Here is a 14,914-nt window from a genome sequence, read left to right as displayed (position 1 = left end):
AAGTTCATAAAGAATATCTACCACTTATATATTTACCAATAGCCGCCCGAAGGATTTTTTGATGTTTTAGATATGACACTTTTGAGCACTGTGCGAACTTTAAACTTAAGTATATTTAAGCCTATGCCAAATGAGGATGCTTTGCAAAAAACTGCATTGATCGATGCCTGGTAACAAAAACACCTAAAACGTTTGCCACTTAACCAAAATACGAGGGCAGTAAATTACTAAAACTTTCAACTTTATTTTCTCATACTAAATTTAAATTCATCGATAAGTTTTAAATCTCATTCAAAAATCTTTTAACGTTCAAAAATTACGACCATTCAAAATTTCCGGTCCCTCTAAAATGATGGGGTTGTAAATATTGCATTTTTGTTTGTTTTTGTTTTATATAATAAAATTTGAAAGAAATTTTTTTCTTTATTATCTTTTATATTTTTATTTTAATATATCTTGTTATGCACATTGTTGGTATATTTAGTTGAAGGTAAGCTGTAGGCGTTTTGTTAGCTATATGAAGTGCAACGGTGGGCATAACGTAAGTTTCATTTATTTAGCATCGCATTGAGCCCCCATTGGTCGATTTCATCATTTTGCGACACATCAATTTCTACGCTAAAATTAACTCTCACTGAAAAACTAGTTATCAAAAGATTGAACAAACAGATAGAAATTGTCGGCAATAACTGCTCGCTGGTGCAATTATTTATTTAACAGGTATTGTGGTTTGTATTCCTCTGGAAAATTGCCTTAGAGAGGCTATATATCAGGGTCCGCATAGACAAGTTCAGTTCACTAAAGAGCATTGTATCCCGCTTTGACGGAACAAGAGAAGTGAGTTTTTAAAAGAACAGAAGCAAATGAAAGTAAAAATCAGATGTAGTCGAATTAGCAAATTTGACTGCATCTGATTTTTGATTTTATTTGCTTATGTTCTTCTAAAATCTCACTCTTAAAAAGTTAAAAATTTTTTTAAAAATATTTCACAACAAGTAGTTTGGTAATACTATTTACCATTATTTAGGTTGTAGATATAAACAACTTACCATTATTTACCATTATTTAAGTTGTAGATATAAACAACTTACCATTATTTACCATTATTTAGGTTGTATATATACAACCTAAAAATCATACAATGTTTAAAAAAAGTAATATTAAACATATGTTAAATAAAGTAGTTAAACTAAAACAAATAGAGCATTGTATTCAACAATGCACTTTTCTCAATTCTTCCCGTGCAATTTAGAAAGATAGCATAGAAAGAAAAAATATTGAGAGAAAAGTGAATTAAAAATTGTAGTATAAATGCACTATTTATTTTAGTTTAATTACTTTATTTAACATAGGTATTGTGGTTTACCCTCCTCCGGTTAATTGCCATATAGAGGCCACATATCAAGGTCTACAAAGACACGTCCAACTCTCTAAAGACCATCATTACTTGCTTCGATAGACCAAGAGTAAGTAAGTTTTAGAAAGAACGAAGTAAACTAAAATGTCAAAAATAGTCGAGTTAGAAAGAACAGCGATTTTATTAAACACTTGTTTTATATTAGTTTATTTAAACATTTTACGATTTTTAGGTTCTATATAATAAATAGTGGTTTCAATTTTTCAAGTGGTTCAATATTTTTTTAAACATTTTAAACTGATATATCAACACACAAAAAACATATCTGTTGTATCTGACCAATTAACACATTGTGTTAGTTAATCCAACTGCACATGAATCCAACTGCAACTCCACTGCAGTTGCATTAGGGATCGTCCATAAACTACGCAACGCTAAATCTCACTAATAAACAAAACAAAAACAAAAAGTTTTTCCTTGCAGAACCTTAAATTTAATTAAAAAAATCAAAATAGCGCGTTAAGTTTAATTAAAATCGCTTAAATCGTTAAAAAGTAGCGTAAAAGACCTTAAGATCTTCGGTTTTTAAAACTTCGGTTTTTTAAATAAATTTAGCATTGCATAATTTATGGACGATCCCTTAACTAACGCAAAATGTGATTGGTGTAATAACAACACAGGCTGCTTGAATATAGACCTATTTCCTCCATACCATGTTTTTCAAAATAATGAAAGCGTATTGTATATGCTAGACAAAATAACTATACAATTGAGAAAATATACTGTATAATAAACAATTTGGTTTCAAAAAAAGTCATTTTCTGGATAATAGAGTACATAAGTAGTTAAATTATATGGCAGACCGGGACGATTTCGCCACTTTTGCTGCTTTAATGTTGTCTGTTCAACCTGATACGCTTTTGTCGTATACCATTAACTAAATTATATTAAATAAACTATATTTAGTTCAACCACGTTTAAAAATTCGAAAAAAAAATTATTTATACTCAAAAACATTGATTTGTATTACACACTTACATGGGGCGATTTCGCATTTTATGGGGCAATTTTGTTAATGTAAAAAGAGTTAAAGCTTTATTTTATTTTTTCGAATTAAGCACATTTTGTGCATATGTCGATGCAAAAGCAGACTTCACACGCCCATATATGACAAGAAATGCATTGGAGCTAGTCTTCTGACAAATCCACCCATGCCACACCAAACACAAAGCAGTGAGTTCTTTTTTGCTGTTTCTATAAAAATTTTTTGATGTACTCGGTAGCATTTAGTAATGATTTTAAACTACGGGATTTCCTCTTCTTTGAGCCATATGCTTTTACTTGATTAGGCAAAAAATTTCTTTTTTTTTCTTGAGTCACTTGCTTTTTTTGTTTGAGAACTTCTTCATTTGACATTTCATTCTTCATGATATTTTCATTCTTGAATAGCCAATTGGAGGTTGGTATTACTTTAGGATTTCTTTAACTTTGGGAGATACTTGCGTACTATCTGAAACATAGGTAATATACAGCGAATTTTAGATTTTAGCACTTAGGGTAAAAATGCAACAAGGAAATTATTACCAATTGACATAATAAATATCTTTTTAAATATCAATGCTTGGATTTTATAATGGTATATTTTAAACATGCTAATCGATATAGTGGCTTTAAACAATTAGCGATGCTAAGCATTGAATGGTGAGCATGATAAGAAATTTGAATTTAAGAAATTTTTTTCAATTGGATTCAATTGAAACAAATGACATTTTCAAATTCAAAGTTTTAGGAGAGTTTTAGAAAACTATTTATTAAAATTTTATCTAAAAACTATTGATTTATTATGTCTTCAAAATACTTAATAAATTTATCATTACTTTTTTAATACATTATTATTTAACATTACAATAATTCCTGATATATGTCTAATGATTTTATAAAATTGTTTATATAATACTAAATATTAATATTAAATATTGTTTAGAAAGCAAAAATATTGTACAATATATATATATATATATTTAACTGTGGGACTATTTTATCATTTTGTGGCGAAATCACCCCACAGTATTCTACTTGGACAAAAACCTATTTAAAATATTTACCACGAACGCCAGATAAATAGTTTTAACAAATTTATGAAGCTCTCGCCTTAGCAGCTATTCTCAAATAAGTTTCGATCAATTTGACAAAAATAGTAATAATGCCACTTGAAGCAAGAGTGACACAATAATATCAATTAATAACATTAAACAGCAAATCTTGTTTAAAATTTATAACAACCAATTAAATAAGGCGGCAGCATTTTTTTTTTTTTTTAATTTTTTTTTTAGGTACCCCAAGAATAATTATTAAAGTAATTTACATAATTTTAAAATAAGTGCATAAAACTAATAAACTGAAAAAAGTTATCACTACAACTCACCAGTACGTTTTGCCCCTTAATGAATCTCGCTTCTTCACTGCTTCTCACTTAATTTAACTTGTTTTTATTTATTTCAAGAGAAAAAAAAACTTTATGCTACCGTTTATTTATAAACAATAACATAAAATGGTGGCCGGATAGTTCAGTTGATTTAGAGCGTTAAAAAAAAATATTAAAACCTCGTGTGCTCAGCGCATGAGTAGTTCTGTACGCAAAAATATTGGTTAATATCGGACGTTACTTTGGCTTAGTCTCTATGACTGTTTGGAGCTGTTCCTATTTCTAAATTCGAAGATATTGTCGGCTTATCATATCATAGATGATAAGGCAACAATATCTTTGGATATAAGAAAATTGTTTAACAAGGTGTAAAATAAAATTTAAATTAAATCTGTATGTTATCTGAAAACAAATATCTGTATGTAATAATATTGAAGATTTTTTTTGCTTTTAATGTGTAATTTAAACTGACTTTATATTACACTTTAAAAAACGTAGAAGATTAGCGTAAAAAGCTAAAAAAACGTTTTATCTAATACGTAAAACCTATAAGGCAGATCGTGTGTAAATGAAGAGTTTATTTTCAAAACGTGGTGAGCGCCATTTTCAAAAAAATTTAGAAATTGTGTGGTTTATTTTTTGTTTATAAGAACCTAAGGGACATTGTGTCTGAAAATACGCTAAGCGAAATAAATCCTATATTTTTCTACTTCTAAAAAACATTTATTTTCAAAACACTGTATGGAGTTTTTAATTTATTTTCAAAGCGCGGTATTTAATCGTGACCAATCCGTGTCAATGAAATGGCGGATTGCGATGGACAAGATTAATGCGTTATCCAATCTCCTTTTTCACATAGAAAAAAAGATAAAATGCTTGAAACAAGAAAAAGGAAAAGCATTTCTTCATTCTAGGATTGCATTAAAATAACATTAAATAAAGAATAAAACAAAAATGTCAAAGAAATAATTTGCGAAAAACATAAATTTCGTAAGAATATATAGATAAATTTGTAAAGAAATTATAATTGATTCTTATATAAAAATACAAAGTTTGTATAAAATAGTACTTATTTCATAAACACATAAATAGTGAATCCAATATTATTGTATATTACATTATATAATAAGTTTCATATTTTCATAAAATGTTAAAACTATAAAGATAAGTCTTCAAAAGATAAAATTATTTCTTTCAGTTTTTATGTGAATGAAATGTAATTCCATTCATGGGAAATATCAAAATTTTTCAAAACTATTTTGCTCCAAAGAAAAGCTCCTCGTAACATGACTTTCCAAAATTAGTTAGAGAAAAAGGTTGCCGAACTAGATTATCATTTCTTAAGTTATATTTATTTGTTTCTTTCAAGGTATATAAGTTATGAAAGGAAACAGGAGCGTTAGTTTTACATTCATCCATAAAACAAAGTATATTAAAAATATTCAGTTGATAAATACTAAGAATTTTCATTTGAAATACAAGTGGTTTGGCATGAGCAAGTCGATCTTTATAATTGATACGACGAGCAATATGCTTCTGCTGACGATAAAGAGGTTGCAGTTTAGATTTGTTGGTATTACCTAAGGCAATGTTTGCATAATTTATACGGCAGTGGATTAAAGAGAAATATAATTGTGTTAAACTGTGCTTATTTAAAAAATTTCTAGCTTTATACATAACTCCCATATTTCGAGCAATTTTTTTGGACAATAAATCAATGTGATATTTCCAACTAAGGTTTTCATCAATATAGATAGCTAAAAAGTTAGTAGTTATTTCTCTTTTAATTTGAACTTTGTCAATAAAAAATAAAGGCATGACAGGAGGCAATAACTTTTTTTTGAAGTTTGATGAAAAAGTGTCCAATTTTTTTTCTCAACATTGAGTGACAACTTATTTTTTTTAAACCAGTTAGAAATTTTTGTTAATTCAAGGTTCATATTTTGTAATAATGTCGTTATGTTATTATGAGATAAAAAGAGATTAGTATCATCAGCAAACATGACCGTCATTAAATTGGAGGCTTCAGTAAGATTATTAATGTAAATTAAAAAGAGGAGGGGTCCTAGTACAGAACCCTGAAGGACCCCACATGTTATATCTAGTAAATTGGAACGAACATTTGTATTACTATAAACACACTGTTTACGGTTGCTTAAATAACTTTTAGGTATCATTAAAATATTTCCTTTAACACCATAAAACTTATTTTTTTTTCAAATAGAATTTATGTGGTCAATCGTATCAAAGGCTTTTGATAGATCAATGAAAACGCCTAACGTATATTGCGATTTTTCAAAAGATTCAGAAATATTGCGGGTAATTTGTAGTATAGCGTGTTCGGTTGAATAATTTTTTTTAAATCCGTATTGATTTTGATACAGTAAATTATTTATAGATAAATAGTTGAAAATTACATTATATAATATTCTTTCTAAAATTTTAGAAAAAACAGGCAAAATTGAAATTTGCTACTACCAATGCACCAATTCCATCACCTTATTTTAGACGTGTGACACGCGCGTATTTTTACTGAAATTAAATAAATTTTTATGGCAAAATTATTTGTTAATACTTGTTTTCTAAAAATGGCCGTAAACTTAAAGTTAGGTGATACTTTCCCTGATTTTCAAAGTTGTATGAATGCAGTCAATAAGTTCGCTTTAAAGCATTATCATCCTATAAGGATAGATATTAAAGAAACTATTGCTAGTTGTAATAAATAATAAGATATTTGCTCTGAAGAATTATCTGCAGAACTATCATTTGATGAGTTTGAAAAAACTTTTAAATCCTTAAAAAAATTAAAGCACCTGGTGCAGATGAAATAAACGGGAATATTGTTACTGATTGCTACGAACAATTAAAAAAAAATCTTTTAAAAATTTTCAGAGCATCTATTCATCAAGGTATTTTTCCTGAACGTTTAAAACTTGCCAGGGTTACCCCTATCGATAAAGAAGGCGACAGATCCAATACTAGTAATTATCGTCCTATCACTGTTCTTTCTATATTTTCTAAAATTTTAGAAAGAATTATCTTCAACAGAGTATACAATTATTTTAATTACAACAACAATTTTCATGAAAATCAGTATGGTTTCAGTAAAGGGAGTTCAACTGAACATGCCATTATACAATTTATACATAACATTTCTGAATCTTTTGAAAAATCTCAATACACACTAGGTGTTTTTATTGACCTATCAAAAACTTTTGATACGGTTGATCACCGAATTTTAATCAAAAAAATTAAACATTATGGTTTAAACAATAAAATCTTGAAATGGTTTAAAAGCTATTTAACAAATCGAAAACAACTTGTGTATAGTAATGATGGTCAGCAAAGTGAACCCCTGAGCATAACCTGTGGCGTTCAAAAACAAAATGGATTATCTTTCACTCCTGAGCAAAAAAACGTTTTTTACCAAGTAATATGCCTCAAATTTATATTGATAAAACGATAATAAAAAGAGATACTGTTATAAAATTCTTAGGTGTTTATCTTGATGAGAATATTACTTGGAGAAAACATATTGATCTACTATGAGATGATACTTGGAGAAAACATATTGATCTCCGTTAGTTACATGGCTCTAGCCATGTAAACTAACGGAGTGACCCTTTTTCGATAAGTTAGAAAGCACTTTTTTCTTATCTGGACTTAACGGTGCAGTACGACCCATTATTAATTAATTTGTTATTTTTAACTTAATAAAAAAAACCTAAATTAAATTTTTAACAGTTTACAACAGTTTACAGTTGAATAATCTTCTGTGGTGTTTACATTGAATAAATATTCGTAATTGCCCACAACAGCGGTTTGCAAATAAAACGTTTTTTGTTAAATTATCTTTTAATTTTGTCGCGCTGAAAAAACGATTTTTGTTTTATAAAAAGCGAGTTTTATTTTAAAATAAATTTGGTGAAATGTTATTTATTGTTGTAAACCCTTTGCTTTCATTTTCAATAAAAATTAGTTTTATTATAATATAAATGTATAGTAGAGTTTTATATATATTTTCGGGGTCTCTTATCATTATGTCGCGCAGTGTACTTTAATTTGCGCCAACTTCTTTAAAAAAACATCGCTCTTTTACCCATTTAACAACAAAAGCATTGCATTTTAGTTTTAAAACTAAATCACTACCCAGCAAACATTCTATAGCAGAATTTAAGTAGGCTTGTACAGGCATATTGAGCGGTCTGCTGAAGCTTTGCTCATCAGTTACTTAGTGGACCATTAGTGGCAGCCGCCAAAAAAAGCTAGCCGATAATTTGCCACTATAAATGGAAAGCTATCGGCTGGCCACTTATAGCGGATGCCACTAATGATCCGTGAAGTAACCGATTATCAAAACTCGGATGAACCGCTCAAAATGCCTTTAAAATTGTTTGCTGAGAATGCAAATATGGTAAAATCATTAAACTCAGTAAAGCTTCGAGCAAAAAAACATTTTTGTATTTGCAAAATTATTTTTAAAAGTTTTTAAATTATTTTTGGTTTTTAATCATAGTAATTACTTCCCGCTAAAAAATGAGGCGTTGATTTGATGTTGATTCAATGTTTCTCGTCAACATTGATTCCATATTGATTTTTTGTCCAAAATGTTAGCCACTTATCAACGTTGATTTGGTGTTTACAAAAAACGTTGATCGAATGTTGCTTTTCAACGTTTAATCAACAAACATTTTTTCTGGTGATTCAACACTGATTTTTATAATAGTCGACGGCATTTTGATATCGCTTTTTGATGCATATATCAAAAAAATATATATCAACTATTTACGAAATATATATATGTTTATATATCTATATATAAACATATATATATTTCGTAGTTGATATATATTTATATATATATATATATATATATATATATATATATATATATATATATATATATTTAAACAACTTTAAAATGTATTCTACAAAATAGAGTGCTCAATGTTCTTAGAAGAACAGAGCAATTATAAATTAGTAGGAAATCACTAAACAAATTTTTTTTTTCATTTAACACAGTGTTTCATCAATAAAAAGACTCATCAGAAATGCTGTCATCAATAAAAAAAACTCATTATTTCTGATGAGTCTTTTTATTGATGAAACACTGTGTTAATTGAAAAATTTTTTGTTAAGTGATTTTCTAATAATTTATAATTGATATATATATTATGTATGTATATATGCACATATATAAAATATTTATATATAAAATTTATACATATTGCTCATATCTTAATTTGTTTTGTAAAAAACAGGCTGTAAATAAAGGATTTAGCAAAAAATTTATTGATAGAGCAATTAAAAGCTAACTCAAAAGAATAATGAAATAAAGTAGGCACTGCGTTAAGTAAGAAAGTTTTTTATTGAATTTAACACAAAATTTACATTTTCAAACAATTTATTTAGCGTTTGCAGCATTGTTCATTTTTAAAACTTTTTGATTGAGTCGTGTTCCTGATTGTCTTAAAAATTTCGAAATGCCTGATCAACCTTCGCAAATTTTTGCACCATGATGCTGTCGTGTAATCGCATCTAAATCAAAAATTCAAATCAAATTAAAAAAAAATCAAACTGCAGAAATTATAGCAAATAGTTACATAAATGACTGACTAGGGCAAACAAAATATATTTCCTGTAAAAAAAAAAATCTAAAAAAATGCATAAAACCATTCTAACCCACTGTCATATGATACAGGGTGTATATTTTAAAATTTATCTTCAATGAACCACCAGAGACATTAAAACAGGCCCCAGCATCCTCGCTCATCAACAACTTTCCAAAAGCAAAAGCCAATTTAAATGGAGTATTACCTCCACAACGACTAAGAGAACTCATCTATTATTAAAAAAATAAAAATTACTTAAGGGTCAGAATACATATTATGTTCATTCTATATGAATGAAATTTATATTAATTTTCATTAAATATTAATCTTAATTTCAATACATGGATTTTTAAAATTGACTCTTGAATCACTTTTCTGATTTGATTCAAAATTTTGAAAATTTGTGGGGGTATTATGCAATCCTTGATATTAAAATAAAAAGCAACAGTAGTACCTTTTTATCTATTTTTGCCATCCAACTCAACGCAACTTTTTGAAAATCTTAAAAAAAAATGTAGTAAAATAAATAATATTGTTATCATTTATGTAAAATATTTTGTAAAAAATTAACCATGAAAAATTACCTAAATGGAAAAAATAAATAAAACTTTGATTAACACATTGAAATGTACATTCTTAAAAATTTTATTTACCCTGGCAAGACAAATGTCTTTCTCTGCTATCCTCTTTATCCAAAACACAATTTTTAGAGCCATTTTCTACCTAGGTATAGATAAATTATACCTACAAAAATTAAACAAAATTTTTAAACATTATATAGTGATTTTATTTAAACTTGTCAACAAAATTATATTCTATAACATATAGTTCTGATTTCTATTAATTTTTTTACTGCACACGCACACAGATTTTAATTAGAACAAAAGCAACATTAGGACTTTTTTTTTTATCAATATATTTGAAGAAAACATCATTTTCCCTTGAGATAGATTAGTTTCTTTCGAGAAGTCAATGTTATTTTCAGCAACTGAAAAGCTTGCTATTTCACTGTGTAAATGGGGAGTTGATATTGATTTAAAAACATTTATAATTCAGTAAAAAAATAAGCATGTTTATTTTAACAAACCATTATATTACTTTTACAAAAATAGTTAACCTGCTATATTTAGAATCACGTTAGATGTTCTTTAGCTATTTGAGCTATCAAAATAATATCTTCTGTATAGTTCTTCATCACCAACCACAATATCTTCATCACTTTCAGAGAATGCCATTGCCGTCTTTCTCCTTTAATATAAACTTTACTTTTTAAACAAAAACAGTGCATGATTTGTGTAATTCTTTATTGCAAAATTATTTATTTAAAAATAATTTTAGTAAAATTTACTTTTGCTTTGTCCCTTTTTTCTCTTCGGTGTCAGTTTCAATTTTTAAAGTATCTGCTGTTTTCTCTAAGCGTGACTGAGCTTTTTCATAAAAATCTAAACACAAATCTATGTACGTAAAATCATTTATCGATATCTAATAAAAAAATATTATTGAAATGTTTGCGGCAAAAGCAGGCGCTATGAGAATGGGGTGCAGTTGGTGCACCGCATAAAAATTAATGAATTTTAATGAAAAACCCATGAAAATTAATGAATTTTTTAGTTTTTAAAAAACACTGAAAATTTAAAAAAAAAATAAAAACATTGTTAAAAAAACTTTTGTTTATAAAGACTCCAAAATAAAAATGTTTTTGTCAACGATTAAAAAAATTGTTAAGAATCTTCTTTAAACATTCTAATGACATTCAGAACATATAATTCAAACAAATGCCTGTTGGAATATTGGATTTAAAATAAGTGATATTAAATGAGAGAATAGTCATATTGTAAAGGGGGGCCCAAAATAAATTTGCACCAGCACATGTTTATCCTCTCCAGTGCCCTGGTCAAAACATACAGTTCAGTATCTAATTCAATTTTTTTACATTTTTTTATAGTAATATGCAAACCTGTAGTGTATAAAATCCTAGCTGGGTATATCTTCCAATCAGAGGTTGGTGCCTGCAAGGTTGTGACAGCTTTACGAATTGCAGCGGAACTTTTAAATAAATGCCAGAAGCTTTTCCCATCATTTTTCATCCAACTTTTAGTAATCACTACCACTACTTTAATTTTTCCATTTAAAAATTAAACAATGGCAAATAACATTTCAATATTCTGGTGCAATTTAATTCTAAACAATCTTATATAAGTTACAAAATAAAATTAAAAATACATTAGAGATTAAAAACAATGAACTTTGTAAAACGCTTTTTATATTTATTAATGTAAAACACCAGCGTAAATATTTTATTATTTCTATAAACATACCAGGTATTTGTTTCACACAAAAAATTTATAATATTTAATTAAAATGCATTAAACTCACTTTAAAATTATTCAATGAACTATATATTTGACAAATTTATAACAAATTTTACATAATGACACATGCACAGACATTCTTTAAAAATTGATGCTCTGCAAGTATAATCAAAATTTGTGTTTTAATTCAAGAAATCAGTGATCATAAGCAATATCACAATGTCTACGCTGAAAAAAAAAGCATAACCACCTTTTTGAAGAGGTATCATCAAGCCTTTTTTCAAAAGTTTTTTTTTTTTTTCAGAAAAATTGTTTTTAGGTTGGCTAATGAATTTACATAACAATTGTCTAAATAAGATGTTTCAAAACAATTAGGAAAAAACTTTCGAACTGAATGACGATTTAGAGTGTTGCATTTTGCAAGATCTACCAAAACCTCTTCTACTAAAATAAACCCTTTGCCTTGAATGACATAAACTCTGTCTCGTAGATTTGATGTGATCTTTTTATTTACCACTTGGACAGAAATTTCTTTACCATTCCTTTCTCTAAGAAAAATATCCAACTTTTTTCTCTCATCTAATTGATTCACTTTTTGGGCAACAGTCTGATATGATTTTCGCACCATTTTTTTAATTCAACCCAAAAAGTTTTCAAAAGGAAAAGCTGCTAGATGATCAAGACTCTCCCCAAAGTTAACACAATCATCAGCTAAATGAATCATGCTATGAACATTGTATGTTACCAAGATCTCCCCATACAAAATTTGTACTTCTCTAATTAAACCATATAAGCAACTGTTTAGCAAATGCAACAATTCATTTTTCACCATTTTATCAGAAAGCAGTATGTGCATAGCAATTGAAAGAGAAACAAATAAGTCATAGTTTTATTTATTTTTCCTTTTTGAAACAACAGGTCCAGCATAAAGCAGAAAGAATCAAAACTCTGTTGCTTTTCACTTCTCAAGTTCATTTAAAGAGTGTGGTCTACATTGAAAATTGGATGGTGTATAACTTCATAAATTTATGAGTTCATTTGAAATACTGTCTTTAACAGATTAACTTATTCTAATACATCGGGGACCTTTACACCAGTTTATTAGAAGTTTTTTATTTACCTCAAGACATATAAGGTGCATATAGTCCAATGGGAATCCAGTTACCATTGGGAAATTTAACTGAGCAAGCGGAGAAAGACTCTTGTCAAGTTGGTGACCTTCTTCTTTATACAAATTATTTTTAAAAGCCATGTCAGTGCGAAGTTTAATAGTCACATGCAGCTGTTTATACCCATTAATTTGAAATTTTTTCATATCAAGAATAAAATCTTTAAAGTACTCAACAGCATATGGTTCTTTTCTGTTAATTGTAAATAGTATAGGCCAAATGGAAGTCTTTATACTATTGTACATAGGTGCACCATCAATACTTACAATTAGATCAAGCTTTTCCTTATTTCCAACTGTTGATATATAATAATCAATTGCACTTTCAACTCTAAGATATATATAATCGCCTCCACTGACATATAAAACATTAACTTTTTGAAGAGATTTTTGTAATGTCTGCCTGCATTTTGGTATAGATGGAGTAAATTTATTTAAGTGAAATAAAAGTGCATTTAAAGCATCATATTTTATACAGTATTTTAATGACCACTCATATAAAAAATCTTTTGTTGAAGTGAGAGTATCAATACTACTGTATAAACTACTTTCAACTGCAATGTTGTCAACATCACCATAATAAGATTAAAACTTTACTTAAACAAACAGGCAAAGTGATTGAAAACATAAATATATCGCTGTGCACATCTTCAAAAGAAATCAGAAAAAACCAATTTAAATTAAATTGCATTTTGTACTATATGATTTTAGTTTGCAGTCAGAATTTATCAGGCAAATACTTGCAGTCATAAACATTACTAGTTTGCTATGATAATAGCAATGTTATTATAATAAGCATTAATAAGCCAAATTGCTGCTAAGTTGTGACTTTTTTATTTTAAATTGTTAAAATTTTTACATTAAGATGTTCTATTATCCTCAAATAGTTAAAGAACTACCCTAATTTCAATAGAATAATCTTTATTCAAGAACTGAAAATATAATTACTTAACAAAATATATGTTTTTCAATAAAGTTTATATTCATTTCATAGGTTTTATCAATCCATTTACTCTATCCATCTATAAAGGTTTTAATTATATTACGGTACCATAATATAATTAAAATTTGAACAAACGTTTATTACCACCAAAAATAACAAAAAAATCCCAGCAGAACATGCTGTTTGCTCAGCAAATTGCTGTAAGTAAACAGCTCAATAAATTTGTTTTTTGTCAACAGTAAATCAACGAACGCTCAGTGTTTGTAAATAAACGTTGATTTGCTGTTGATAACATTGCTGTTGCTACAACATCCATTTATAGTTGATCGCCGTTGATCGCTAATGTCAACGCAAAATCAACGTTGATCAACATCAAATCAACGCTTCATTTTTTAGAGGGTTATTATATATTTATCTTTTAATGTATTAGTTATTAGATCTTAATGTATATGTTCGTAAATACTTCTAATTATTTGAATAATTTCATTTGCAAAATAGCCATTGCGAAAATATTTATGTAACTGTTAAAACTTATTTACTTTCTTATTAGTAGATTATTTTATTATTTATATATTTTTAATGGATTCTCATAACTTTTTAAACAATACTTTATTATGCTCTATGAAAAGATTGAGGTGGTATTCCATCACCCTTGTCTTCTTTAAGTTCCAGTAAATTGCTTTTAAAAATATTTCAATTACCAATATTTACTATGTGTAACTCATTTGTAATTTTATTTTTATATAAACAGCAAAATATATACTGTTATAAAAAACAAAAAGCAAACAAACATTACCAACAAATATGTGTCAATACTGCATAAAGCGGTATCGTATTAACTACTTGCCGAGGCGAGTTTATCGTTATCGTTTATCGAGTTTATCGTTATACTGAGTAATGAGAATCAAAATATTGGTTTATGTGTTTACTAGTTAAGTTAATAAATTTTAAAAAAATGTAGGAAGCTTTGTCAAAAAAGACCTGTAATTTTATTATCAATTTTAGTTTTTCTCAAGAAACGCATTCAAAGCAATCCACATCTAATATAATTTATCTATGCAAATGCTAGTCACAGAGTTTAAAGGTCCATTTGAAAA

The 14,914-nt window shown here is 27.5% G+C and overlaps 1 protein-coding gene and 1 long non-coding RNA gene across 5 annotated transcripts; both read right to left on the bottom strand.

Moving 5' to 3' along the window:
* Window positions 1-1,986: 1,986 nt before the first annotated feature.
* Window positions 1,987-3,915, bottom strand: LOC136088944 (uncharacterized). The gene is made up of 3 exons (XR_010642661.1): window positions 3,783-3,915; window positions 2,396-2,867; window positions 1,987-2,294 (listed from the first exon to the last, which is right to left on the bottom strand). It is a non-coding gene; the product is annotated as an uncharacterized LOC136088944 (long non-coding RNA).
* A 5,216-nt stretch (window positions 3,916-9,131) lies between these two features.
* LOC136088943 (uncharacterized) lies at window positions 9,132-13,123 on the bottom strand. Of its 4 annotated transcripts, none has more exons than XR_010642659.1 (7): window positions 11,352-13,123; window positions 10,743-10,836; window positions 10,512-10,642; window positions 10,048-10,138; window positions 9,849-9,895; window positions 9,465-9,624; window positions 9,132-9,320 (listed from the first exon to the last, which is right to left on the bottom strand). XR_010642659.1 is itself a non-coding variant. In XM_065814224.1 (4 exons), the coding sequence occupies exons 1-3, from the start codon at window positions 11,479-11,481 to the stop codon at window positions 10,543-10,545; spliced, it is 324 nt and encodes a 107-aa protein (XP_065670296.1). In that variant the 5' UTR covers window positions 11,482-13,123; the 3' UTR covers window positions 10,300-10,402; window positions 10,512-10,542. The 4 variants fall into 4 exon arrangements, 2 of the variants coding, with proteins under 2 accessions (XP_065670296.1, XP_065670297.1); XR_010642660.1 differs by having other exon boundaries at window positions 10,048-10,117; XM_065814224.1 differs by lacking the exons at window positions 9,132-9,320; window positions 9,465-9,624; window positions 9,849-9,895; window positions 10,048-10,138 and adding an exon at window positions 10,300-10,402.
* Between the last annotated feature and the right edge of the window lie 1,791 nt (window positions 13,124-14,914).

This window comes from Hydra vulgaris, chromosome 12, assembly GCF_038396675.1.
Source record: "Hydra vulgaris chromosome 12, alternate assembly HydraT2T_AEP".
In the NCBI taxonomy this organism is placed as follows: Eukaryota; Metazoa; Cnidaria; class Hydrozoa; order Anthoathecata; family Hydridae; genus Hydra; species Hydra vulgaris.
The sequence above is the reverse complement of the archived record's forward strand: the minus strand, read 5'-3'. Positions and strand labels throughout refer to the sequence as shown.